At 38.9% G+C, this 27,451-nt stretch overlaps 1 protein-coding gene across 1 annotated transcript in view; it reads left to right on the forward strand.

Annotated features, from left to right (window-relative positions):
* The window catches only part of LOC121862274 (testis-expressed protein 10-like), a 40,823-nt gene extending 15,525 nt beyond the window's left edge, over positions 1-25,298 (forward strand). The window contains exons 5-12 of the mRNA XM_042360395.1: positions 436-633; positions 4,976-5,153; positions 12,014-12,123; positions 12,288-12,388; positions 16,201-16,340; positions 17,159-17,378; positions 21,084-21,238; positions 25,167-25,298. Of these exons, the coding sequence (XP_042216329.1) occupies positions 436-633; positions 4,976-5,153; positions 12,014-12,123; positions 12,288-12,388; positions 16,201-16,340; positions 17,159-17,378; positions 21,084-21,238; positions 25,167-25,246 (1,182 nt within the window). The 3' untranslated portion in view covers positions 25,247-25,298. The remainder of the gene's footprint in view (positions 1-435; positions 634-4,975; positions 5,154-12,013; positions 12,124-12,287; positions 12,389-16,200; positions 16,341-17,158; positions 17,379-21,083; positions 21,239-25,166) is intronic.
* The last annotated feature ends 2,153 nt before the right edge of the window (positions 25,299-27,451 follow it).

The following is a 27,451-nucleotide window of genomic DNA, read 5'->3' on the forward strand; positions in this document are numbered from 1 at the left end:
CTTTAAAAAAATTCACCACTTCTTTGGTGCACTCCTCAACACTCAAGGAAGCAGTTGTTTTGAAATGATGGAATTAGTGTTGAAATGAGATAAGGTGGTGGTGTAAAGGAATTTTGTGGTGTGTGTTAAGGGCTGCAGTCCTATACCCAATATTTCCCACTGAAATACTGTACATATAATGATATAATGCTATTTGATGTTGTGTGACAATTCTCGGTCAACTTTATTTATTTATGATTGTTTATTCTGTGTTGAAAGTTATTTATTTATTTATTTGTATTCACTTTTTTTTTGAAAGTTGAAATATTTTAGTTGAAGGGAACCTTGACTCAGTTGTAATAAGTCATTCTGAGGCAGGAATCAGTTCAAGTTCATGTTACCAGTAATAAAGTGTCACCAAATGTTGTATTTTGATCAATATCGCTACCATTACAGGCCTCCAGTGCACAGATGATTACAAGAAGTAAACCAAATAAAGTGGACTTCAGTCGTCTTCTGCACGTCAATCCCAACAACAACTTGACTGCTCACAAGTGGCGGTTACAGTTACTGCAGGAACTGTCCAGCTTCCTGGAAGCCATCCTTGGGGAACAAAGGCGTGTACAGGCACAAGTACCCTACACTCTTTGGCAGGTGGGTGACTCAAACCTCCTTGACAACCATTTTTTCATATGATAGTGACATTTTGCTTCTATACCCATTTAATTATGCAAAAAATGATTATGGTAATGTAGTTGTTGATATTGAGGAAATTAAGGATGCTTGAAGAAAATACAGTACAATGATCATCTGATGAATGAGGAGTTCAGCAGGGACAGGAACAACCTAGAAACAGCAGAGTCAGTATAGGGATTGATTGAAAGAGAATGAGTAATGAAAGCAAAAGACAAAATAAAGACTGAAAGGCTGTTGGTCACTATGGAATAGTTTTAGAAATGCTGAAAGTAAATTACTGTGGTGGCATGATGATGGTTACTGAATTGACTAAAACAACTATGAAGGAATTACAGTTCCAGCTGACTGAATGAAGAGCATGATTATGAATATTTAAAAGGGTGAAGCCAATGCAATTGAATGTGGAAACTACTGTACAGGGGCCTGAAGCTGTTAGATCTAGTTTATGAAAATTATGGAAAGAATGTTGTAGAAATTGATAAGGGAGTGATTGAACATTAATGAAATGCTGTAATATTAGTTTATTGTTCAATCTATTTATTATTTATTTATTTACTTCTCTTTCTTTATTTCCTCCTTATTTTTTCTGCTTATTCTGTTTCTCATTTGTAGGGTGAGAGAGGGGAATAATGAATAATAACTGGATGAATAAAGGAATCGGGATAATTGGTGTACTACTCACTTAATTCATTACAACACACAGATCGTAGGAATAAGGGAGATGTATTTGAAGGAGGATTAACAGTCAGTATTCATTTAAAAAAACATATACAGCATGCCCTGACAATTCACAGATTTTAAATTCATGGACCTCAATTATTCGCGGATGACACTTGGATGTACTGTACCCTAGAATGTCTAAGGGTAGTTTTAAAGTTGCTGGCATTTTTGCAGTTTGGACAGGGAGCCATTCATTCTAGAGACAGTAATTTCTTTTACCTGTATTGTAAATGCATGTGTGTGTGTAGACACACACACACACACACACACACACACAAAACACATGCAAATAAATAATAATGGGAAAATCCTCTCACAAATAATCAGAAACAAGACAACAATATTTAAAAAAAATGTCAGAGTCTACCCTCAAGTCAACTCAGGGCTTTGTTTAAAGTCTTATTTCTGATTACAGGGTATTTGTGAGAGGATTTTCCCATTATTATTTACTTGTATGTATTTTGTGTATGTGTGTGTGTCTACACACACACATACGGTATATATATACAGGGTGTTCCTTAAATACCTTTCATAAATCAGAGGGTGTATTTCTGAAGCATAACTAAAGATAAATAACCAAATTGTCAATTCTCAATATTTTTGGAGTTACAGCACATGACAGGTTTGGTAGGAATGTGATGAAACCTACAGTTACCTGACATAAATCCCCTTAAATTTCTACCTGTGGGGTCACATAGAAAGCAAGGTGTATGTTACTGTAGGGTTTGTATGTATGCCTGTATGTTATTGGACCTCCTACAGTTACAGAGGTCCCAAACCGCAAGGAATTGCGGTGCCGTGTACAGGACAGTGTGACAAACATTCGCAACACCCCTGGGGTCTTTGAACGTGTGCGACAGTCACTTGTGCAACGGGCTGAAGCCTGCATTGAACAAGAGGGGCGGAATTTTGAAAATTTGCTCTAAATGTTAATACCAGTACAAATCATATGTCATTATTATTGTTAATTGTCACTAGTAACAGTGGATGTTTCATGTACACCCCAAATAGGTTTCATCACATTCCTCCCAAACCTGTCATGTGCTGTAACTCTGAAAATATTGAGAATTGACAATTTGGTCATTTAGTCATTTATCTTTATTTATGTCTCAGAAATACACCCTCTGATTTATGAAAGGTATTTAAGGAACACCTTGTATACAATACAGGTAAAAGAAATAATTGTCCTGATGGCAAACACTTAAAGGGAATATACATATCTTTGCACACGAATAACAATGTAACCCCCAGTAGTAAATGTTATTCGTGGATTTGGCCATTCGCAGCCTTTTTGAGAACTAGACCCCTGCGAATTTTAAGGGCATGCTATATTCTTAATTAATTGTTTAAAGTGACCACATTTCATAATATGACATCAAAATTTACCTATAGGGTACACACAAATAACTGCCATGTTTGCCACGTGCCGATACTATGTCCTTGCTGTTACACTCCAAAGACCAGACTGATTTTTTAAAAGTGTGCACTTGTCTCAGCCAATCATCTTACAGATCACTATGATTGGTTACAGTGTAAATCTACACATGGCACTAACACTACAGGTGGCTTGGCACAACACTTCACTGGCTTTTGGTGTGAAACTTGTCTGTAACAGAATTTTATACTGTACAGTTTTATTCTAAAAAACATGACATTATCACAATGCAGTTTGGTTTCATGCCAGGTTAGGGACTACAGAGGCAATAATTATAGTCGGATAAATGTAAGGGAAATATCTAGGGAAGGGGAGAAAATTGTTCAACACTTTGCATTTGTAGGTTTAGGAAAGACATTTGACGAGGTATCACAGAGGTAGGGCAGTGGGAAATGAGAAAGTATGGGGTCAAGGAGTTGTCTTGTTCAAGTGGGTATGGCACTGCATGAAGGCTCAAGAAATGAGCAAGTTGAAATAAGAATGGTGATGGATATGTACTGTAATGTAACATCAAGAAACAGGAAACCCTGCTCAGAGCTAAGAAGATGTATGGTTATTGAGGGTATTGGTGAGGTTTTCCTTAGAGGTTTATACTGTACTATGAATGTTCCTTTTAACTGTAGATATAAGATTTCATTTAACTACCTATTTTAAGTTAAGACACTAAAACAGCATCCAAATAATTTTGTCTGGTACTAAGTGAACATATCTTACTGGGAACAACTTGTAACAGGGATATTGTTTAATGTTTTATGATGTTTTAATGTGAAGGGGTATATGTGCATGATTAATTGCTGATGTAATTTAAATCTATTAGTGAATGGGGTGTATCATCAATTAATTATTAAAAGCACATAATGTTAATAGCCTCACTCATTGTTCTTTCTTCATGAGGAATAAAAGAGAGCAATATTATCAACTGTCCATCAGTTGTGGGGGAACTCTGTTTAGTTATTATTGTATAGGTTAAGGGAAGTTAACTTATTCTTATTTTATTACACTGGACACAATATTTGATTATATGACATATCCCCTACATTTACCAGTAGCTTTTACCGTTGAGGGACGTCCTCACTCATACACTCGTACAATTACCAGAATTAACACTTACTTATAAAAGTGACTGCCCTTGTTGACATGCATCACCACCACCCCACAGCACTCACGGCTTCAAGTTTCATCCTCCCCTACACACTCCTAGGGCTTTTCCAAACCTCACAGGTTTAGTTTCTGCATTGTGAATGGTCGCACAATATTGTAGGCAGAACTGACTACAGTGGGAGGGGACGGACCATTGGCCTGACTACTCATGACGCAAGTAAGTTAGATGGGAGTTATAAACACAAGACCAAACATCTGTGCCTTCCTGTGGGAATGTGGGTGTTATGGGCTTGGGTGGTATGGATGGCCCGTGGTCAGTTCTGTTATGTGGGTGGCCCTTATGCTACAAATATATATTTTTGTTTCTCTGTTTTTTCATCATTTTTAGGGTACTTAATTTGTTTTTAATGTGCTGGTGGAATGTTCCTACATCTGGCAGGTTGGTAAGGGATGTTGACAGTGAGGGGAGTGAAGGGAATGTTATTTGACAGTATAGACACCTGGCAACCCCCCCCCCCCCTTCCACTGGTTTACCCATGAAAATTCCACTTTTGGATATTTCTGGGCTGCATGTGCATCTCTTAAACAAAATTTCAAATCTCTGTCTTTAAACCTGTAGGTGTGCATAGGTGTACAGACATACTAACAGACATTATCCTTTATATACAGTACCTGTACTGTATATATAGAATATAAATCGGCAAAAATTCTAAATTTTTCCTTATTTTTTTTAAAACTCTGGAAAGTTCCAGAAGAATTTGTTAGCCTTAATTAATCTTCCCTCTTGTAAAACTCATTCAATATTTTTTTGATTTTTTTTAATGCAAAAATTCTGTAACCTGAGCTTCTGTAACTTAAGGGAACCTGTACAAGGGGTAATTGGCAGAATTCACTTAATTGCTGGAGTGAGAAGAGAAGTCATAATTAAGAAACTGTGAGTATGATAAGAAAGTTTTCTTCTCAGAAGTATTTCCATACCAAGAAAATGACATGTCTCATATAACTTGAAAATGCTAATATAATTTAATATAATTTTCATTCCAGACCATTGTTGATGGAAGTTTACCACCAGTGGTGTGCGGAGACTCAGTACAGGGCAAAACACAAGAGTCTGGGGTCTTTTCCGATCCCTGGCAATTGGAAAAGTTCTGCTTCTCCATCATTCCTCTCCTCTTTCAGATTTGGGCTGAAGTTGATGTTAAGGAAACTAATGATAATACAGGTTAGTTACAGAAGTTTGTAGAGCCTTGATTAATGTTTTAATGAGTAAACCCTTGATAACTCGGCACCTATGGGGCTCTGACCTTGCCAAAATATTTGAAATTCCGAATTATCGAGGCACTTCCCCTACAATAATAAAACATTATATATCGGCCCATATACGTGTACATGTACTGTAATTATTAATATAAAAAATGACACTTACCAGCACTGTAGGCAAAGAATGAAACCTCATAGTAGGAGACAGAGACATGGTAGGTGACGCAGGTGGCGAATGTGATGGAGTGGGACTGCTATAAACAGTAAACAGTGTGGCACTTATGTATTCTACTGTAATTTGGTCACTTACAAAATAAAATGAATTTAAACAAAAATAATTGTGTTCTCTAAGTATAATTCAACTCTGAGTATGTAAATAAATACAGTAATCCCGTGTTTTTCTCGTTTTTTTTCGGTTTTGACCATTCGCGTTTTTTTTTACTAAAATATTATATATATACTGTACAGGTAGTCCCCGACTTACGTCCACCCGCACTTACGACCGCCTCAGTTGTACCAAAATGTGGTCAAATTATGTATTATTGAGTCCCAAAGTCAGTACACAGACAAAATTTTCATCTGTAATTCACTTTAAAATGGCTGGCAAGCTTAAAAGTGAGTGGTTTGTGGTGCTGAGAAGAAAAAGAGACCCAAATTTTTTATTTTTTATGTGTTATTTAAGCATTTCCGACTTACGACCATTTCGACTTACGACCTGGATGTCGGTCCCTAACCCCGTCGTAAGTCGGGGAGTACCTGTATATATAAAATATCATTTAAAAACAAAAATTTTAATTTCGCGCCATTTTCAATATTCCCTGTGCGGTGCGGCAAAGTGACGCCACCTTTTCCCGCCTCAGTCCACACGTGCCTACCGTACTGTGAATGTTACTGTGACTGCGTAAGGGCGGGCAGATGCTGGGACAGCAGGGAGAGGCTGGCAATGCGGGTGTTGCCGACCTCGGCGAAATATAAAAAATTTAATTACTTGTAAATAAACAATTTTTGTATAGAAGTGTGTTTACGTTTTTCCATTATTATACAGTACTACATTATGATTAGTTTCAAATAATGACGTTAGTAAATGCCGGTACAGTGCATCAGTGATCAGTGTGACCACTGGGCCGTGAGTGGAGAGCATGGTGTGGTTAAGTGCATGACCTACCTGAGCTGTTTGGTGGCCACAAGTACAGTGATTCCTAAAAGAGTATTCGCGGGGGTTTCAGGAACGTAATTCCCGCAAAAAACACGTGATTACTGTACTTAACTTATATCACTAAGGATATTATAATCCACCCGAGTAAAACCGTTTTCTTTATTACATAGCAAAAGAGTCAAAATTAAAATACAGTGGTCCCTCAGTTAACGAACACAATTCGTTCCACAGAGTCGCTCGTTAACCGAATCCATTGTTTCAATGGGATATTGGGTAATTGGTTCCAGCTCACAGAAAAGTACATACAAAGTAAAAAATAAATTGCAGTAAAGTACACTTACTTTGAGGTTCGTATGTAGAAGGATCCTGGTTGATGATGATGATGATGGGAATTAGAAGTGGGGGTGGAGGAGAAGGGAGAAGAGAAGGAAGTGGGGATGGAGGAAATCACCTTTCAGGGGACCCATGCTTGATGCAGTAATTTCACCAATAAAATTTTAAGTTCACTAGGTGTAATTCAAGATTATTTTATTTAAATCATCACTGCACTGCGCTATATATTATCAATTTGTTAACTAAATTTCAGAATGACCAATAATTTTAATGTAAAAATGCAAAAATATTCTAGACACCAACAAAATCGATGTTCACTCCACTGTAAACAAAGCCAAACTGACGCCTGGTGGGTGAGTCCTTATACATTAGAACCTCAGTGCTTTGAGGGATGGGAACCAATACTTACAGCAAAATTATATTTTCGTGATATATCATTTTATGAATTACCATAGGGAAAATGGGGTACAGGACTGGAGACTCAAAAAATAACCTTTAAGGCATCCCTTTGACTGAACATTGGTAGCAGTGAGGCTCCACTGTAATGTGTACAGGTGTATACAGTATAGCAATCTCCCTGCTAGCTGGAACTTTCCATTACCTGAAAAATAAAATTTTAGCATTCCGAGAAAAATCTCTCCTTTTTAGGCATGCAAATGAATTTCCGAGCGATTGCATCATGTACCGAGCATATGGGTGGGTAGGCTCAAAGTGCTTGTAAGCTATGATTAACTACTACTGTCACATAGCATGAATCTTTGTCCAAAATTATTTAAAAATAAAAAATAAATTTTCTTGCCAATCATGAGGTCCATTTGTTAATGTTGTGGAATGGTGTGGCATAGACCGTGTGGTTCCGCCAACCCAGCCCTCATCACAACAACATAGCTGTGCCGTGCTCAGTCATAATCATCATAGGATTAAAGCAATATTCCATTCACCAATGAATTGAAAAGGACATTAATAATTAAGGTCAAACAGTGTTGTAGGAAGGGACTGGTGGGTGATGGATGGCCAGCCTCACCTCACATATATACAAGATTACCACCAATACCACACCACGCCGCACTGCCCGTCAAATAACTTTACTGTCCTTTACTTTATCTTCTTTGACACAATCACTTCCCAACCAGCACCACCACAATTACTGCTCCAGCACTACCACCACAATCACTTCTCCAGCACTGCTACCACTACAATCACTTCACCAACACTACCAGTCCACCATAATCACTCCCAACACACACACACACACACACACACACACACACACACACACACACACACACACACACACACTAAATAAAGTAAAATTTTTCTTGGTCTCTCATTTTCTCTCGGCAGCTTGGCTCTTGGTGAGTCACCGAGTGGCTGGTGATGCTGGGAGCTCTCATACACCTAATAGCAGTGTGTATTGTCTCGGCTGTGACACACAGCTCCATTCAATTTTCGTGCCCCAAAAATACCTCCATTTGATGGCCCTTATCGTATAGATTTTTTTATAGAGTATATTTATTTAAATACTGCTTAAAAGTCATTCTTATTGATGCTGAACTATGGATATCGTAAAAAGAGATGAACACGGAGAAGGAACGTCAGTGATTGGGCACGTGCACGGCTTGGCTCCCTCTACGGTGCATTCTACAGTTAAAAGCGTCGACAAGATCCAGGAGATGGCCGGGTCTGCAACACCACTGATGGCTATGAAGGTGACGAGGTTCAGTGATGCTGAGATGGAGAGTATGGAGCGGATGTTGAGCACGTGGATTGACGACCAGACCCAGCGCCTTAAAACACCTTTATCGCAACGCATGATTCAACAGAATGCAAGATCGCTGTGGAAAGATATAACTAAAGATAAACCCAACGTACCTGAGTTCAGTAACAGCCGTGGATGGTTTGATAGATTTAGGAAACGTATATCAATCCACAACCTAAAAATACAAGCAGAATCAGCTAGCGCCGACCATGAACCAGCAGAGAAGTTCCCACCGTTTCTCGCAACCATAATTAAGGAGGGTGGGTACAGTCCTCAGCAAGTCTTCAACTTGGACGAGACCGGACTCTTCTGGAAGAAAATGCCTTCATGGACCTACATATCTAAGGAGGAAAAGACCGCACCGGGATTCAAAGTTGCCAAGGACCGCCTCACTCTATTGATTGGTGGAACTGCTGAGGGTGACCTGAAGTTAAAGCCTCTCCTTGTGTACTGGTCTGAAACACCCCATGTTCTGAGGGGGGGTTGTGAAGGGACAACCTCCTGTAGTCTGGCGTTCAAACCTTAAGGCTTGGGTGACAGGGTCTGTGATGCATGACTGCATGTTCAACTATGTGTCCGGTTGCATTAATCGCAATAATAAGGAAATTGATTTTGATGATAAAGCTCCGATGGTGATCGACAATGCACCAGGTCATCCACCAGCTATGGTTGACTGGTGTAAGAGCATTAAAGTTGTGTTTTTGCCTCCCAGCACCATGGCTTTGCTGCAACCCACGGACCAGGGCATCATCTCTACATTCAAGGCGCTTTACACTCAGCATATCATGGAGCAACTGATTGAGGGGACCGATGGAGAAGGGAAACCTACAATCCGGGAGTTTTGGAAAAAACATTACATCAGGAAAGCCATAAAAAACATCAGTGATTCATGGGAGGAAATAACACAACAGAACATGAACAATGTGTGGCGTAAGCTGTGGCCCGAGTGTGTGCACAACTTGTTGGTTTCCCTTCAGTGCCTGCAATAAGGAAGACTATTGTGACTCTTGCAAAGAAGGCTGGATTCGATGAAGTGGATGACGCTGACATAGAAGACCTCCTCGACTCTCACAATGAAGAACTTGCCAATGAAGACCTGATAGAACTGGAGAGGCTTCAGCAGGAAGAAATGCCACTTGCAATGGGAGAAGATGCAGATGAAACTCCAACACAACTCCTCACTGTACAGAACCTAAGGAAGCTGATTTCTTCATTTGAGATGGCGATGGATATGGCACTAGAAATGGACCCTAATGTTGACCGAAGTTGCACTTTCATCCACAATGTCAAGAAAGACATACGAGCATACTACGAGGTGCTTGAGAAGAGGAAGAATGCACAACAAATGACTCGATGCATTTATCACGGCCAAACCTTCAACCTCCAGTGCACCAACCACCCCACCTACATCCAACAGAAAACAGCTTTTAGGTAACTGTTCAAGATCAGTGTAAAACCACAGCCTTCAACAAGTGAACCACAGCCTTCAACCATTGGAGAACAACAGCTTTCAGTGCAAATTGACACCGATAATGAGTGAGGTGGCTGACGACCTTTGCAGTGATGATGAGAGTGAGATGGCTGACGACCCTGGTAGTGAGGAGAGTGAAGTGGCTGACGACCCTGGCAGTGAGGAGAGTGAGGTGGCTGACGACCCTGGCAGTGAGGAGAGTGAGGTGGCTGACGACCCTGGTAGTGAGGAGTGGCTGAGGGTGTGCTGACGACCCTGGCAGTGAGGAGAGTGAGGTGGCTGACGACCCTGGCAGTGAGGAGAGTGAGGTGGCTGACGACCCTGGCTGACGACCCTGGCAGTGAGGAGTGAGGTGGCTGACGGCAGTGAGGAGAGTGAGGTGGCTGACGACCCTGGCAGTGAGGAGAGTGAGGTGGCTGACGACCCTGGCAGTGAGGAGAGTGAGGTGGCTGACGACCCTGGCAGTGAGGAGAGTGAGGTGGCTGACGACCCTGGTAGTGAGGAGAGTGAGGTGGCTGAATACCCCAGCCTCCTCTCACTCCAGTAAACCTTCACCCTCTCCCCTAATGCCAAATTCAGCAAGCAAGCAACACAACACATCAGGGGTAAATAAACAGTCTACGTTTAAAACTTACCTCACACACCTACGCACATAAACATTCAAACACTCACACACTCAAACATGTAAAGTATTCTGTACTTGTAAACATGTACGCCTAATAATCTCAAAGTGTTTGTTATTGATGTTTATTTGATATTATGCCCTTGTTTCTTTATCTATTTCATGTTCTATATGTATTGAGTAAAACAAGTGTTAAAATCCGACGGCCGTGACCACCCGTATCTCCCCTATTTACATTATTTCTTATGGGAGAAATTGCTCCGCTATTCACAATTTCGATATTTGCAACGAGTTTCATGCCCGTAACCTTTGCGATAAGTGAGGCAGCCCTGTGCTGTATATAAATTTTTTCTTTCTCCCAATTTTACACGTGCAAGTATGAATACCATGATATATGTGGCTACCCTTCTCCCTCTTCTCATGTTCGTTCACAAAAACTTTTCGGGCTTCCTCCCCGTGTTTTCTGATTACTTTCAGCATGCAGGCCAGAGTTAAGTTTTCTCTTCAGAACTCTATTTTATTCATCTCCTCAGTAGCGGGTTCAGCCTTTCCAGACGAACTTTTGCGAGGCTGCTAGTCTTAGTGATCCTTCCGGACGCTGACCTTCCGGTCTTACTAGCAATCTAGAGTTATGTTGGGATGAATCTTGTATCCTCAGTATGGGTTAAATGAGAACCATTCAGGGTGGAATTCTCAGCCCAATACATCTTGCTAGAGTAATGGTAAATGATGTTTGCCAATGGAGTGCTATGGTAGCAGCTCAGTACTGTCAACTCTTCCGGGTGACTTGATGCTCACTCAGGCATCATCGCTTTATTTTCTTTTTCTTAATATCAGACACTACTGTACTTGTTTAGATATTGTGAACTCCTTCATGATCTTTACTCTTGCAATGCCACTTTCAAGCTTCTCCATTATTTATAACTTATCTGCAGCATTTTTTCTTTTTCCCTCATTCATTCTTCCTTGGGATGCATTTTGAACTTTTTACTGAGGTTAAAAGCTAAGAAAAATTAAATGGTTTGTGGACACTTGCTCAATGCTCTTCACCAAGTGGCAGATAAATACCAACTGACACCATTCGGTTGCCAGGCCAGCTGGCTAGACCAGATTAACCAAAAGTTGGATCATTGGGGTCCAAACAACCAAGGGTTCTCAGGATGTTCAAAGCATGGCAGTGTTGTTCATCATGTAGCAATACAATTAAGTACATACAGTATATCAGGCTTTTGAATTCCAATTTTTACTTCATTTACGTTCATTTGTTTTCATTTGTTATGTTTACGTTGTTTTTATTATAATGCACAGTACAATACATAATTTTATTTCTCTAGTTCACCAGTCAACTATTTCCTGCAGTGCCATAAAATATAGCTGGTCAAACATGTTTCATGAGGGGACTGGGGGACACAAGACCTAGGGTATTTACCTAAAGTTTCCTGACAAAACAGTATAGTAATGAGTTGTTCGTCTGTTTATAGGTGGTAATACCTTGAGTGGAGAAGGTGTACAGACCCTCAGCTGCATTGTGAGCATCATCACACACCTGTGGCACATTACACAACTTTGTACAAACCAACAACCATCACAGGTGGGCAACTGTTGTTGTGTGTATATTTCTGTTTTGTCTACAATAATTAAAAACTTGCAAATGAGGGAATGCAGTGTATTGAGAGTAATCAATTGATTCACATAACTTTGCTTTTCATGTACTTCTATGGAAAGTAATGACTGGTGACCTTCTCTTCCCTGCAGTGTACATGGTTCATGGTGCAGCTAAAATCTAAGTACATGTCCAAAATCATGTGTGGATTTCCATATTATTGCCATATGAGTACATCACAGAAGAAACTCAGGTGTGTATTGCAGTAGTGTATTGTGGTAAAACTGGTTTTACAATTGTACTTTAAAGATTGCACATGTGAATTTTGGTCAAAACCTTACAATTCATTGGAAATATTGATTGTCTTTGTGTACCCATTTCTACCATTATTTCATAAATTCAAACAGAAGCTTCACACATAAAATAAACTGGAAATCATAAAATAATAATAATAAGATAAAACAACATTCAAATACTGTAAATGACTGAAGTTCCTTGGCGGATCATCTATTTAGGCTGGAGCTGCAGCTCAGACACTGTGCATATTGGCAGATGTATGATAATCTGATTCCAAAGCTGAAAAAAAATTGTGACAACTCATACTTTATATAAAAATTTCATTATTTATTTATTTATTTATTTGTATTGCTATCAAAACAAACTGTTTAACATAAAAAATGTAAAATTGCTTCAAACATAATGTAAAAGACATCCATATAGGTGACCTCTTAAAGTTTCAGCATGGTGCTGCCAGACATGGAAATAGTATCGTCCTGCAATTGACAGCTTGACATTAATATTTTAATTTATCATTTCTATCACTTATCAGCTTACTAGCTGTTCGGGTGGTCAGTCTCTTCTCTGTAACAATCTTCATATTTCAGCGTTAGAACAGAAGGAAACTATAATACAGTACCTGGATAAAACTTGCCACTGCTTCTTCAATACTTCAACACTATGTCATCAGCATATAACTCCTAGGGCAGACCAATCTTAAAATCTTGCAATTGTGCATCTAGCACAATAATAAACAGAAGGGGGCTCATGAGAATCTCTTCTTGAATCTTACTTTCATTTCATATTCCTCACTTTCGTCATCATTTATTCTCATAATGGTTCTTGAGCCCCCATACAATGACATAACCTCTTGAACAAGACACTTCATGACCATTAACTTTCTCAGTGCCTATTGCATTACTTCATGAGACACCCTGTCAAATCCCTTCACTAAGTCTATAAATACAAACTACAACTTTCTCTCCTTCTTTGGATATTTCTCTTGTAGCAACCTGGCCATAAATATTGCCTCCATAGACCCACCCACTTGGCATGAACACCATATTGCATTTAACGTCCACTTTCTTCTTAACAAATTTCTTGCTTACGCTTTATATAACTTTCTTAACCTGATGTAACAGCTTCAGGCCCCTGTAGTTTCCACATTCAACTGCATCACCTTTACTCTTGTATAAAACCTCAGTAACTCAGACTTTAGTATATATCGGAATTCGCTTGAGTTGCTCTGATAAAAAAAAAGGTGTTTTAAAAAATGGGGAAGATTAATAAATAAATCTTTTGAAATGAACAACACTTACTGAATACTGTACAGTGGTCTAATCAGATTTGCTATAGGCCTACTGAGAACTAAAACACTTCCCGAGTATGTAAGCAGGCTGGGGGCTGATCAGTTTTTTTTTGCCCCATCCCCCCCCCCACATCCTGTGCAACGTGAACCGCAGAAGTGTTTACAGTGCCCATTAGGGAAGCATGCTAAGTTCATGCTTGCCTTTATGTCTCATGAGTTAAGGGCGTAGAAGCCTGAAGGGTCATAGGTTTTTTTGTCAAGGGTGTAGAAGCCTGAAGAGTCAATAGTTTTTATCATCAAGTTATTGGAAGCTCCAACAACTTTCCCTGAATACGAATTTGCAACTTTCGATTTACAACAGGTACCTACTTTACTGCTTGGTGAACAGGGACCAATGGGGGCTAGGAAGTGTGTCCAAACAACTTTCCACCGGCCCGGGAATCGAACCCGTGACATCTCGCTTGCGAGGCAAGAGCGGCTGATCAGGTGTAGCCACATTTGTCAAGTTTATTTATTTATTGATTCAGTATTATATTATCATATGATTGGCCTCTTATGGTTTATGGTTCATGATGATTAATATAACATCTTCAGTAATAGAGAAAAATCACAATACTGTATGTAATTTGTAATATGACTTAAAAATCAAAGGATAAGCTGTATCAGAAGGTTCTTTATTTAAGATGTGTTCATGTGAGAGCTTTCAGCAGACCAGCTTACATCAGGGGTTACAATAACACACTGTATAGTATTTGATATGAAGATACCTTCCTAACAACGTTATTTACTCCCTTTAAGTGTTATATGATGGCTCAGTTTGGCTACTTGTACACTTAGACAAATGATTAATGAACAAACCAGGGTATATGCAGATACCTAATAATTTACACTACATTAGTATTTATTAAGTGGTGATAAATACACGACTGTACTGTACTAATTTACTAAGTGTTGAAGACAGACATTGTGGTAAGCCTATCAGCTGTTTGCCCTTTGTAAACAAATGACTCATGGTGTTCAGTGTGGAATTCTTTTTTCATGAAAGCCGATTCTTTTGGGATACTATTTTATCAACCTCGCACCAAATGATCCTAAATTATATAAGAATTGTGGAAGAGAGGGGGAGGGAGCAACCCACTTGTGCTACCCCCCTTCCCTCTGCCAGCTGCTCCCAGATAAACATTCGTCTTCCACATACAATATACTCCTACACTTATTTGTTCTTGTTTTTATCTTTATTGTACTGTACAGTATACAGTTTTCTCTTTATTCATAAGACAAATTCTGTGGTTACTTACATATAACACTTTACAGTAAATAACAATCATCTTTGGTGACAACAATTGTTGACAACCAGACTTAGATGTCTGATTTTCAACCAAAAGAGTTGTTTCATATTTTTTTTTCTTGTTGATGTAATATTCTTTTGATAACCTTGTTATACAGCTAAAGACCTTAGTTGTTGAAGTGCAGTAGTAACATGACAATAACTGATTTTCTTTAAACAGTTCAGATAAGCAGTGTTATCTCCCTCCCCCCTTATACTGTATTCACTTTTTTGGGACTTTCGCATTTTTCGGACTGGAGTCTGCCCCAATTAGTCCGGTTTATCAAGGTTCTACTGTACCTGTATTCACAATCACTCTCTTTAGTCAGGAGATACTGCATGTTGCCATGAAGAATATTGATGAAAAATTGAAGGTTTGTGCAGATGTTGTGTTGAGGGATACTAGTTTTCTCTCTTGCTTAAATTTATCCTAAGCCACATCCTATTCCTTTCCCAGTTTTGTCTCAGAAATTAAGTCTAGATACAGTACAATGTTCTCTCCTCATCATCTTGAATATAAGTTTCGTATTTGGATATTCTAGAGTTCTTCATTTCCATGGTGTTTTGGCAGGTGTAGGTATATTGATCATTCCATGGAATTGTTGGTTGTGGTGGGGAAAAGTCTGGGTTCCCTTTATTATTCTTTTTGGTTTATCCTCCCTTCCTAACCCACATGCTATGTTAATGGTTAACTCATGGAGGCATTGGTAACTGACATGTCTCCAGTAGTACTTGTTATCCAGTGTACTAGTTTGGGGCTTTGATTACCTAAAGCTTCTTATCAGAGGTTCAAGAATATGGTAAAAAAAACTGATAAAAGAGAGTTAAGGGAGTTATAATTCAGCATACCTCTAACATTCACAGTTGGCCAAAAAAAGGTTCATCTCTTCCAGTTAACATTGGATTATGAGAAGCTGCCTGGGAAAAGATGTAAGAGTCAGAAAGGGAAGAGTGATCCTGTTATAACTACTTATTGCTTATTGTCATGTTTAGAAAATGTTCTCCATTACTCATTTGTTTCTTAAAAGTAAACATTGTTAGAGAGCCCTTACTCATGATTAGGGTATGAACTAACATGTATGCTAACCTTGTGATAAGAATAAGTTAGATTTGATATTAAAGATTTTTATTCATATATTTTTCTCGTCAGCAGATCAGGTGTCAAAAAGTTGACCACTGAGGGAGATTACAGTTTGAGGCACTGTGATGATGTTAATGTGTCTCTGGCCCTCTTAACTATGCAGCTGTCTTCCTCTGAAGTCTTTCAAGAGGAAGCAGTAAATTTCCTTTCAAGTGAGTGGCTTTATTAAGTTTGGAATGTCTATTACTTATTCTCTAGTGCTTATAATGTTCAGAGAATCCTTTAAAATGATTCTATAGTGTTTTTTTTTCTCTTTCTTTCTATTGTATTGCTAAACCTCTTTTAACATGACCTAACCCCTAACCCATGCCTACAGGTTCTAATTTTTCTAAGCCCTTGTATTCAGGGATCAATAAATTCAGCTTGCTGGGACTGAAAGACATGACAAAATGTTAAGATTTCCAGCAAAAAGACACTAGGTAGTGTTCTTGGCTCAGAAATCCATGGAAGGGTTGGGGACCCATGTCATACAATAATATGAAATTAAATTATGAAATTAGATTCCACATAAATATACATCCATCGGTTGCTGCGAGTTCGGTGCCTGCTGACTGTCTCCCCGACACGAGGGTAACCCGATCCGCGCTTCCGCCTTCAGGTTTAATCGCCGTGCTTTGCGCGAGGCGTGCCCTTAAAAACAATTCTAGCAGTAGCAAGTCTACGGACTTGATTTAAAGTTGTGGTCATCCTGCATCCCAACAAGACAACTAAACTAAAAGTGATTTGCTCAGCAGTAGTAAACATTCATGCAGCAAAAAGTAAAGGAAATAAACTTAACTGATACTTTTTGTTTGGTAAAGTCATTACTGATGGTCACAAGCACAAAAGATTGTTATTGACACTCACTCACTCTCTTTCTGGAAAAAACATTTGAATAATCCTTTTAATCAGAGCTTGTAGTGAATGATATAAACATAGACTTGTCAAAATAAATTGTAATTGATATAATAATTGTGAAACTGGGTTCCAGAATTACTTCGTGATGGTAATCAGGATAGACAGTACAATCTTGGTTCTGTGGTGACGATTTTGCTGGATTTACTTCAAGTAATTCCTAAATCACAAGGTGAGATCTTGGTTAATGCAGCCCAGACTTGCTACTCGAATTTCCACCCTCTCAAGAAGGACCGTGCGCTCTTGCTACAAATTCTTCTTGCTGCCACTGATGTTGACCATACATATCTGTGGGAGTAAGTATCACTCACCAAGGTATTTGTATTTATAGCCTAAGTTATGTTTTTATGAATGATAATCACTGGGAAGCTTTAGGCAACATCTACAAATAAAGATTCATGTACTTTTTTCTTACAAAAACAAAAGTAAAAAAGCTGTAACCAAAAAACCAGTTTCATTACTTGCTGTTGAAAAACAACAGAATATCATAAGTTATCATATGAAGACATACACACACACACTGTAATTTAACTACATCTCAGAGTTTTATCCCAAAGTAATATCTTATTAGCTGCAGAATAACAGATCTTTATTGTTTTTATTTTTTCACTTTTGGAAGCTTTATCCCACTATATTAAGGGGTAGCTGGAACCAACAGCAAACTCAAACTCTCTTTTGATTCCCTGTCATTGATTATCGTGTACTGATGTAACAGATGTGCCCTGCTTTACTGTGGTGTTCCCCTTCTATAACAAGTCCTCTTGATAAATCTGCTTTAACCCTACTACTTCACACTACCTAAGAGCATTCATCCCATTTAAAACTCAATGACAGCTTATTTTCTATGGACACTGTTGTATTTTGGATGACCATCCTTTTTAATTTTCCTCTATCCCTCCTTCCCTCCATCTCTGAATTATACTGACTTCTTCTTAGTATTTTTTTTCTTCTCATTCTCACAGTACTACAGTAGTACATCTCTTAACCCTACATATGTGGGATGTCCTAAGTTGAAGGGACTATCTGTTAGCCATTGTATACCTTCACTGTTTATGTACTAGCTGAACCAATGTGAAATTGTGTGATGATAACATTGAATAAATATCTACAGTAAAATCTCAAATTTGCCAGTAGTGTGGCAAGGTTGCATTGGACCTTGGGACCATGATCTCAAAATGCCAGGAATTTACAACACCTATGTATGAACTCAAAGGCCAGAAACAAATTATCTTATTGAAAAAAAACATTTTGATATGAACAAGGTACCACACCCTATTAGGCCTTATCAACCTTACATTAAAAGGTTGGAGTTCAAACTATGGGTGATCCTACCAGAGTAACAGATGAAAACCAGGACATGCAGGCATGCAATCCTTAAACCAGATTGTACTTAATAAACTTACTGGGCTGGCTTGATTAATTACATTATTTAAGGGCAATTGCAATTTAAATTACAACTACTCTTCTAAAGTTTACATTACAAATACAATTAAAATTACTTGGTTCATGATATACTCTCAAATTATTGTACAATTACAATTTCAATTACATATAATGTTGTAATTAATCACTGGTCTTCAAATTTGGTGCTTTGGAGATAAAATGGTTTTCTCTATGGATTTTGGGGCGCTGAAAACGAATATAACCATAAAAACAGTTGATTTGCTACAGTTTCCAAGACAAATTTATTTTCACATTTTGTATATACAGTATGTATACAATATATTAGTAACATATAATGGTCACTTATCCAGATTAAACCCGACGCTTTTTTGCTTGTCCCGTGTATTCAAGTTCTGGGGCATGATAAGGAATGGGGCGAAATCTTTTTGACAGTCACGAAACTTACACACTAACATTTTCAGCAAGGAAATTCTACTGCTGCAGTCTAGAGCCCAACAGTTCTGCCTTACTCTTTGGCAATTCCAGATCTCTGACAAGGTTGTTTAGCTCATTCTGAGTTATCTTGTGCGGTAAAGAAGATGTTAAGTTATGAACGAAATCAGGGTCTTGTTAAGTTGAAGGCTCACAGGTTTTGCAGGTTCTGTTGTCCTCTGACTCCAGAGAGAATGAGTCTGGGGGCTCAGGAATGGGTAGTCCTTCGCCGTGAGGTACCGGGCGTATAGCAGATGGTATATTCGGATATTGTAAAGTCCACTTTTTCTTCTTCTAAACACCTTTCCTAACTGGAGACCCCATGGAATAGTAACAATTGCTTGCATGATCTGTTGGCTCCCTCCACACCATAAAAATATAAAAATGGATAAGATGCCACTGAAACCTCAGATGTGGGTCGCATGACAACATCCATATTGAACAACAAGTATCGCAGTGGGCTCCGAGCTGGGTGACTTGGCCTACGAATATTGGACATGACTGATTCAAATGTGTGTCAAGTATATATACTGTAATGTATAAATGGTTTATTCACACCTATTTTACTTTTGTCAGTATTTCAGTAATCCTTCATAATATCCCAGTTTAATGTTGTACAATAATTGTAATTTAATTAAACTAAACAGCAAATTACAATTACTCAAAATACTTTTACTAATTACATTTAGCTTCAATTACAATTACTAATTGATCCAAGCCTGCTACCAGGTAATTAAGAGAAAATGTAAAATCCTTTTTTGTAACATGACCATTAACATTTTAGATATGCTAGTATCCCCTCCATCACATTTTATTTTTTACAGGCATTGGCCCACCAGGTCACAGATCACTGACCCACATCAGGGTGGGGGGGGATATAATAATAATAATAATAACAATTATAATATAAAATAATCATAATAACAATACATAAATACAAACATGAAAAAAATCAAGAGTGAGAAACAATATATGTACTGTATGTTGTGTTGTCAAAGTAAGAGAAACAATTGAGACCCTGCAATTGTGTAAATGAGGCAGAAAATCAGATCAGCAACCTGGGACTTGGTCACAATTTTTGTGATGACATATGGCAGCAGGGTCTACCATTAGACAACACATTATGCTTCCAATATCTTCTCAGGTGGTAGTACCTCCCTGTTTGATAGCTGCCTACAACCTATTATTTTTACAGTTTTTGTTCAATACAAACCCACCATAAAAGTTATTAATATATTCAAATATAAAATTGTACTGTACATTATCTTATTATATTATATTATATATAATTGGATTGTTTTGTTCACGCTAGACATGGAGTAGGGTCGGGATATATCGCGAGATAGGGTCCAAGGATGTTCGCTATATACTGAATCGCGATATATAATTACATGTAATCAATGGGGAAAATAGGGTTAGGTTCTGGAGGCCAATAAAAGTGACTAAACTTGACATAAAATGGCACAGTCTAAAGTTAGCAGAATATAAATTACATTGCTGGAATCCTTGCAAGACAGCGAAGAATTTGAATATAGACATATATTTTGCACAAGAGATAAAAATTCTAGTCATACGGGTATGTACTAATTAAGTACTAAAATTGTTGTCTATTGCGAAATGTAGCATGTTTATATTCAAAGTATTCACTATCTTACAAGAATTCCAGCAATGTTAATTATATTCTCTTATATTCATTGACTTGCAGTTGTGAATGAAGGATTTAAATGTAAAATTATGATTCCCAGAGAAATGTGTATGAGTTAATTCAGGGTCAGGATGTCAAAGGTCATGGTCACTTGATAACATAATGGTAAAAAAGTAATGAAATGTGCTTTTTTTTTAAACATAATATTAATCAGATGCTTTGCATGAATATTTTACCAATTTGGTTGTCATGCTGTAGATGAATTAATGTTACAGTCTTTGAATCTCTTGGCCTGAATCATTGTCTAAATCTCATTGACCAGGATATGTGTAAAGACAGAAACTGTGGTGTGTAAACTGTAGGTCAAGCTTACTCATCTGAGACAAGAGGTGCCACTCCACCACAGTGAAAGCTTGTATGAAGCATTTTAGTTCTTACATATATTTTTATGAGGTAGTAAATGCTTTATTTATTTTCTCAGTTGTAGAAATATTAGTGTGTGGGTGGATCAACTTGTAGATGATCTGGTCCGTGGTGATGTTCGGGAAGCCCTCCTGGATTCTGCCATCATCCTTCGTTTACGTGACAACACTAAATTCAAACATTTGGTCCTTACGAGTAGAGAAGAGATAAAAGGTAAGTTTCACATCTCTTTTGTGATTTAGTTAAAACTATAATAGTAAGGGAATCATCAGAGAGGTTAGACTAAGGGTTGAGTGGTGAATGTGTACAGCAGACCCGTGGTGTCATGAGAGTTCGACCGAGAATTATCATGAAATGTAGAATCATGATATATTGATCTACACTAGATACCGTATTTCAATAGGATAAATTGAGTGCATCGAGTGGAACCCCAAATCAAGAGAGCCTCTGCTGTTGGGAATATCATTGTACTGTACAGTGACCCCTCCGTTAACGAACTCAATCCGTTCCAGAAGGTCGTTCGTTAACCGAAAAGTTTGTTAACTGAAACCATTGTTTCAATGGGTTTTTGGGTAATTGGTTCCAGCTCACCGAAAATTTCCTAAATTCAACAAAAATGGTAGAAAAGTTCACTTACTTTGAGGTGTGTATGTAGAAGGCTCCTGGATGTTGATGATGATGATGGGATTTAGAATGGGGTTGGAGGAGAAGGAAGAAGAGAAGGCATTGGGGTGGAAGAGAAGTCACCCCATGGTGCCATTTCACCCATAAAATTTTAGCTCTCTGGTGTAATTCAAGATTATTTTCTTTAAATCAACACTGCACTGCATTATATATTGTCAATATATAAAATATATTTCAAAATGACCAATAATTTGCTTGGAAACACAGAAAAAAAGCGTTTAGTTGAAGAGAGTCTCAAGCAAGATGTTACCTCCAGTGAAAACAGAGAGAGACTAACGCCTGTTTGCTGTGTTAAGAGGCTGGATGCCGCGCATTAAACTAGTCACTTTACCTTCAATTATGTTCAATAATTGTTAAAATGACTAAAAAATTGAATATTAAACTTTTAAAATTATTGAATAGTATAAACTTCTTGATATTTACTAAAATAGTAAGGAATTTAAGCCCTAGAACCGATTAATGTATTGGCGGACTGTTACTAAAGCTGGTTGCCCGGTCAGTGCAAGCGAAAACATGTTGAGGTCGGTTAATAAGAACTTCGTTAACCGAATTTTTTTTCGTTAACCGAATTGAAGATCCTTATGGAAGGCAGTTCGTAAATTGAAATTACGTTAACCGAGGTGTTCGTTAAACGAGGGGTCACTGTACTTGGAGTGGTAGAAGAAGCACTTGAGGAGAGGCATAGCAAGTGTCCACATGTTATGGCGATTGAAAACAGAACGGCATAATAATCATGGCTGGCCTTGGCTGCCATCTAGTAAGATACAGGATACAGGGGAACTCTCACCTGTTGTCGGCTGATGAACACTGGTCCATTTGAAAAAAAAAAATTCTGGGCTTACTCGGCAAACTAAAGAGGTATGACTGCAATAAAAAATAAAGGGGGTAGTATAGGGTGGCAAAAAATAGAGAAAGCAAAGTATTGAACCATGAAATAACAACAATCTACTGTACAGTATATTGTTTGTGGTACTCTGAGAAGGAAGCGTTGCAAAGCTCGATTTAAAACTCAGAGTTGGAATTAATTTAAACTAAACGATGAAACCCTTCATTTGGTCACTTATAATTGTAAAAAATAGCATTAGAGTTAAGAACCTGACAAGAGAGACTACAAGAGACTGTGCAACATAGAGAGCTGCTATCAGGTGATTGTGGCTGACACATGTAAGTGTGGAAAATGGCTGTAAAATGTTCGTGATGTTGAGATGATAAATTTAAGTTAGAATTGCAATTTTGTGATTTCATTGACAAAAGGGTTGAATTAATTGTGTGGCTTGGAGCATTGCTTAAAATTAACAAGACTTTGTTGTCATACATTGTTCTTGTTGACAGTGTTCCTTGATGTCAGGACAAACATAAATCAGGAACCATTCCTGAAATATACTTAATAAAGCCTACACTTTCTTGTTGGCACATCAGTGCACTGGTAGACTAGTGTAGCGTATTGTATGTGGCCAGTTGACTAATTTCTCTTTGTTGTGTGACAACTTTCTCTTTGTTAGACTCGCATACATACATACATATGTACGTACATGGAGGAGATCTCGCACTCAGGATGGAGGTGAGGAAGGAAACTCATAATGGCGTTTTCTTTATACAATATATATTATATGTACAGAGCAGTCAGGTGCTGGGGAGTTGCTGTGGAGGGGCTTCTTTAGAGGAGATCTCTGCTTAACCCTTAAGCCCCGGGTTAGGGTGCTGCTAGCAGTACCCCCTACGCGGGGTTAAATAAAAAAAAAAAATCAACATTTCCAAAATTAATTTAAAAAAAAAATGGCGGGAAAATAGGCGGACGTTTTGGAACGTCACCCGGGGTCTAAGGGTTAAGAGCTTGGTGTAGTCTGACCTTTACAGCGAGGCAGGGGGGTATTTATATGATTTTGCCGGATCAAGAAACGGAGATGCGAAGTGTGCGGCGCTGTTGGCTGGCTGTGGTGAAGCGGCAACAGGCTAATCAGCGAGCGATTTGGTGAAAGAGAGTTTGGTCTGAAACTTGCTGCTGTTTGGCTGAGGAGAGAACGGCAAGTGACTAATCAGCGAGCAGTTCAGAAGCGGGGACTGAGATATGGAACTCGCTGTTAATTGGCTGAGGCGAAGACGGGAACTCAGTTGTAGGGGAGAGTGTCCACTACACTAGCCCTAGCAATTCCCTTCATAACCCTAGGGTTCAGGAATTGGTACTCTAATACGGGCTTTAACTTTAGATCACCCGCAGCATTGCAACCCAGAAGAAGCATCTGATGATCTCTGGCTGTTTAAAATCCCAGGACAGACTCTTTTCCTCAGAAATGTTCTGTTTCAGCTGAGAAGGATGTTGTTTCATAGCAACAGTGTCCATACTTGCTGCTACCTTCGTCGTCTTTATGTTGTGCAGTCCCTGTCATCCCTTAAACCTCTCAAGCCATCTGGAATGAAAAGGTGTAGATGAAATGCACAAAGAAATACCATTAGGAGAGGAATATGATAGATGTACAGTATTTCAGGTGACATGAGATTGATTGATATTAATTAGACTCCCATAATACTTGTCACACTTACATCATCTTTACAGTATTGTTTCAAATTTGAAATATTAATTTATTGTGGATTATTGGAAGTACAGTCACGGACAAACGTTCTCTCCTCGTGGTGAAACTGAGTCATAGGAATGAGTCTCCAAACTGACTTGCCCTGACTGTTGTATCTCGTTTAGGGTCAATGCTGCTTCATTTTTTGTGGGGGCAAACTTTTGACCCTGGCTGTGCATGAAGTTTAAACAGGTCTGTAGTTAACCATCTCGTGGTCTTTCGACACAAACTGCATTGCTAAGCACTCCTATGCTGGGGGCAACCTCTCCCACTGAGAGCACCCCTCCAGGAAGCAGAAACGCAGGAACAGTGGACCAGCCCTAGGTTCCTCCCACTAGCCTCGTGGGCTGGTGGATGCATCTCTATGGGTGTAATTTGGGTCTGGATCGCTTTACCCAATGATAATTAAAATGGAAAAACTGTTCTTGTTATCCATGCAACTTGCGTTGAAAGACTGAGAGGGGTGAGATTTCCGACCATGGCCAGGAATGCCAGAAGGTTAATATTGACATGTACAGGGGTAGAGTATTTTAAAATTTAGAGGATTTTCACGTATGTACAGTCAAAAGAAAAAAGTCGTGTTACCCCACTTTAGCATTATGTTCTGAAACCCAAGATGAAGAATTTGGGTAAAGTCATAGCGAAGCTTCTAGGTTCGAGTCTCAACAGGGAACTATTGTATATACCAAAATCCTTCGGCATGGGTTTCAGAACATAAGACACCATAAGTGTAACGCAACTTTTTCCTTTGAGTGCACATAAATATAAAATAAATTAATACTGTATGCTGTACTGTATATTGTTATAAAAAATAGAATAGCTTTGATGAGATACACTTTTGGCCTGAATTAATTAGGTAATGTTAATCTTTTTTTCTTTATTTCCAGAAAAAATTCAAAGCAAAGGTGTCCAAGGTATGGCACCAAGTGAAGTTAACAAGAAACTTTTGTTTCTGCTGAAAGATTAATGGGTATGCATTTCTCATACATCAAATAAAATGAATGTATTTGATAATAAAATTTGGTTATTTTATTAAATTTACCTTGATTTTATGTATATTTATTTTATACAACTTTATGACTCATGGAGGATTTCAGTCTAACAACCCCCATGTATTTATGTTCCTTAAGACATGACATAATAGTGTACAATGCTATATTCTAACAGCTTACTACCCAGCTGGGTGGGCAGTCAGTCCTTTGTCAGGCACTGTTGGCAAGTACTGGGCATGTATGGCCTCTTGAATGTACCTGAACATGTGACAGTATTAATCAAGTCCAGGCTTTAATGAGCTCATGCTTGGTGCTGTCAGAACAGCCACTAGCAGGCTACTTTATTCCAAGAGTTCACAACCTTTAATCCATAGAAATTAGCTCTGATTGGATTGCAATGCATGAACACACCTCCACACAATTTAAAATTCAGACAAATTTTTTTTTGCTCCCGAAGAAATTTGGGCCCGTATTCCTGCTGGTATGTTAGTGGAAAACAACTTAACACACTAATGGAGTTTGATCATAGAGTTGCTCCAGGTCACCGAGACACTGACCTCTTTTAGGTTAGTGACACGCATGCACACACACAAGCAAATGTAATCCACCTAGATTAATATTCTAAGCAGCTGTCTGGCTGCTACACTGGTATATGTTAAAACTTAAAGGGAGCTGCTGAGCTGATTATGTGGACTGACCTGTCCTCCCAGGCTTGGACCTAGGGAAGTGCAGTCAAATCAGGTCACACATAGGCATAAAGGGCCTCCAGCACAAGGCCAGTGGTCACTACTGCTGGTACACCTGCTCCCTCCCAGCACGCTTCAGAATCGAAAAGTGACATCACCACAGTTATGTCCCAATTAGGACAGTTCACAGCGAGTCTTAGTCAGACTCAGTCACTATGGAGCCAACAATCATCCACAAACTCCTCAACTTAAGGAGCTTGATTGTTACTTGTCATGCCCAGGGGATGGGATGGAGATACTGAGGTCTTTCCCAACATTATGTGACTTATCTCTCACGTTTAACACCCCACTACCTGCATCTGCTGCTTGTGAGCATCTGTTAGTCATGCTGGGCTTATTATTTATTGTTTAATTAATTTATTGCACCCCAGGGGGAGAGAAGCCTAGTCACCAGGCCATGCAATCAGACACTAATGCATTGGTACTTGTGTCTCACAGGACATGCTATGACTTGTGACATGGAGGCAATATGGATTTGAATTAAGGACAGTGGGAGTTAACACCCATCATAGCGTGGGTAACATACAATAATAAAATCTAAATTATTACGAATAAGTAGGTGGTGACATAGTGGTCAGTGACTCTCCCTGTGGTGGGAGGTCCCTGACAGTGGGACAGTCAAGACAATAGTGTTGAAGGGTGTTAGTGTTGAGACAGTTACAGAGTTTACAGGAAGAGAAGTGTGGGTCATCCTCCACCTCAGATACAGGTACTCCTCGACTTACGACATGCTCGACTTACGACATACTCAACTTACAACATAGAGAACTTGACAACTGGCCACATACAGCACGCTACAATTGGTGACTCCGGGGGTCACCAATTGTAGCGTGCTGTACTCCGGGGATCACCAATTGTAGCGTACTGTACTCCGGGGGTCACCAATTGTAGCGTACTGTATGTGGCCAGTTGTCAAGTTCTCTTTGTTTGTCTATTTCTCTTTGTATGGGATCACATATGTACGTACACTCTCAACAAAAAGTATCGGTGCATACTGTAGTGTGAACAATTTGAGACCACCTGACGATAGGTATTGGGAAAGGCGAGTTGTTCCAACCGTATGTTGGCAGCCCTGATTGTCAGCCATATGGCAACACCTAGTGGGGGGGGGGATGGGTTATGAGGATACACTTACCAACCTTCCCGAAATATCACAGTGTATACGTATCGTTTCGGAACTCGTCGATCTCACCCTGCACCGATACTTTTTGGTGCGAGTGTACATGTAAGATATCTCACACTCAGGATGGAGGTAAAAATAGAAACTCACAATGCATTTTCTGTATATATATATTGTATGTACAGTGCAGTCCTGAGGAGTTGCTCTGTGGTGAGAAGCTTGCTCAGAGGTCCTGTTGGGTGAGGAGCTTGCTGAGGGAGCTGGTTGGTGAGGAGCTTGTTTGGAGGTCTTGCTGGTTCAGGAGAGTAGAGTAG

The sequence above is a fragment of the Homarus americanus genome, unplaced genomic scaffold, assembly GCF_018991925.1.
Source record: "Homarus americanus isolate GMGI-L3 unplaced genomic scaffold, GMGI_Hamer_2.0 scaffold31037, whole genome shotgun sequence".
Classification (NCBI taxonomy): Eukaryota; Metazoa; Arthropoda; class Malacostraca; order Decapoda; family Nephropidae; genus Homarus; species Homarus americanus.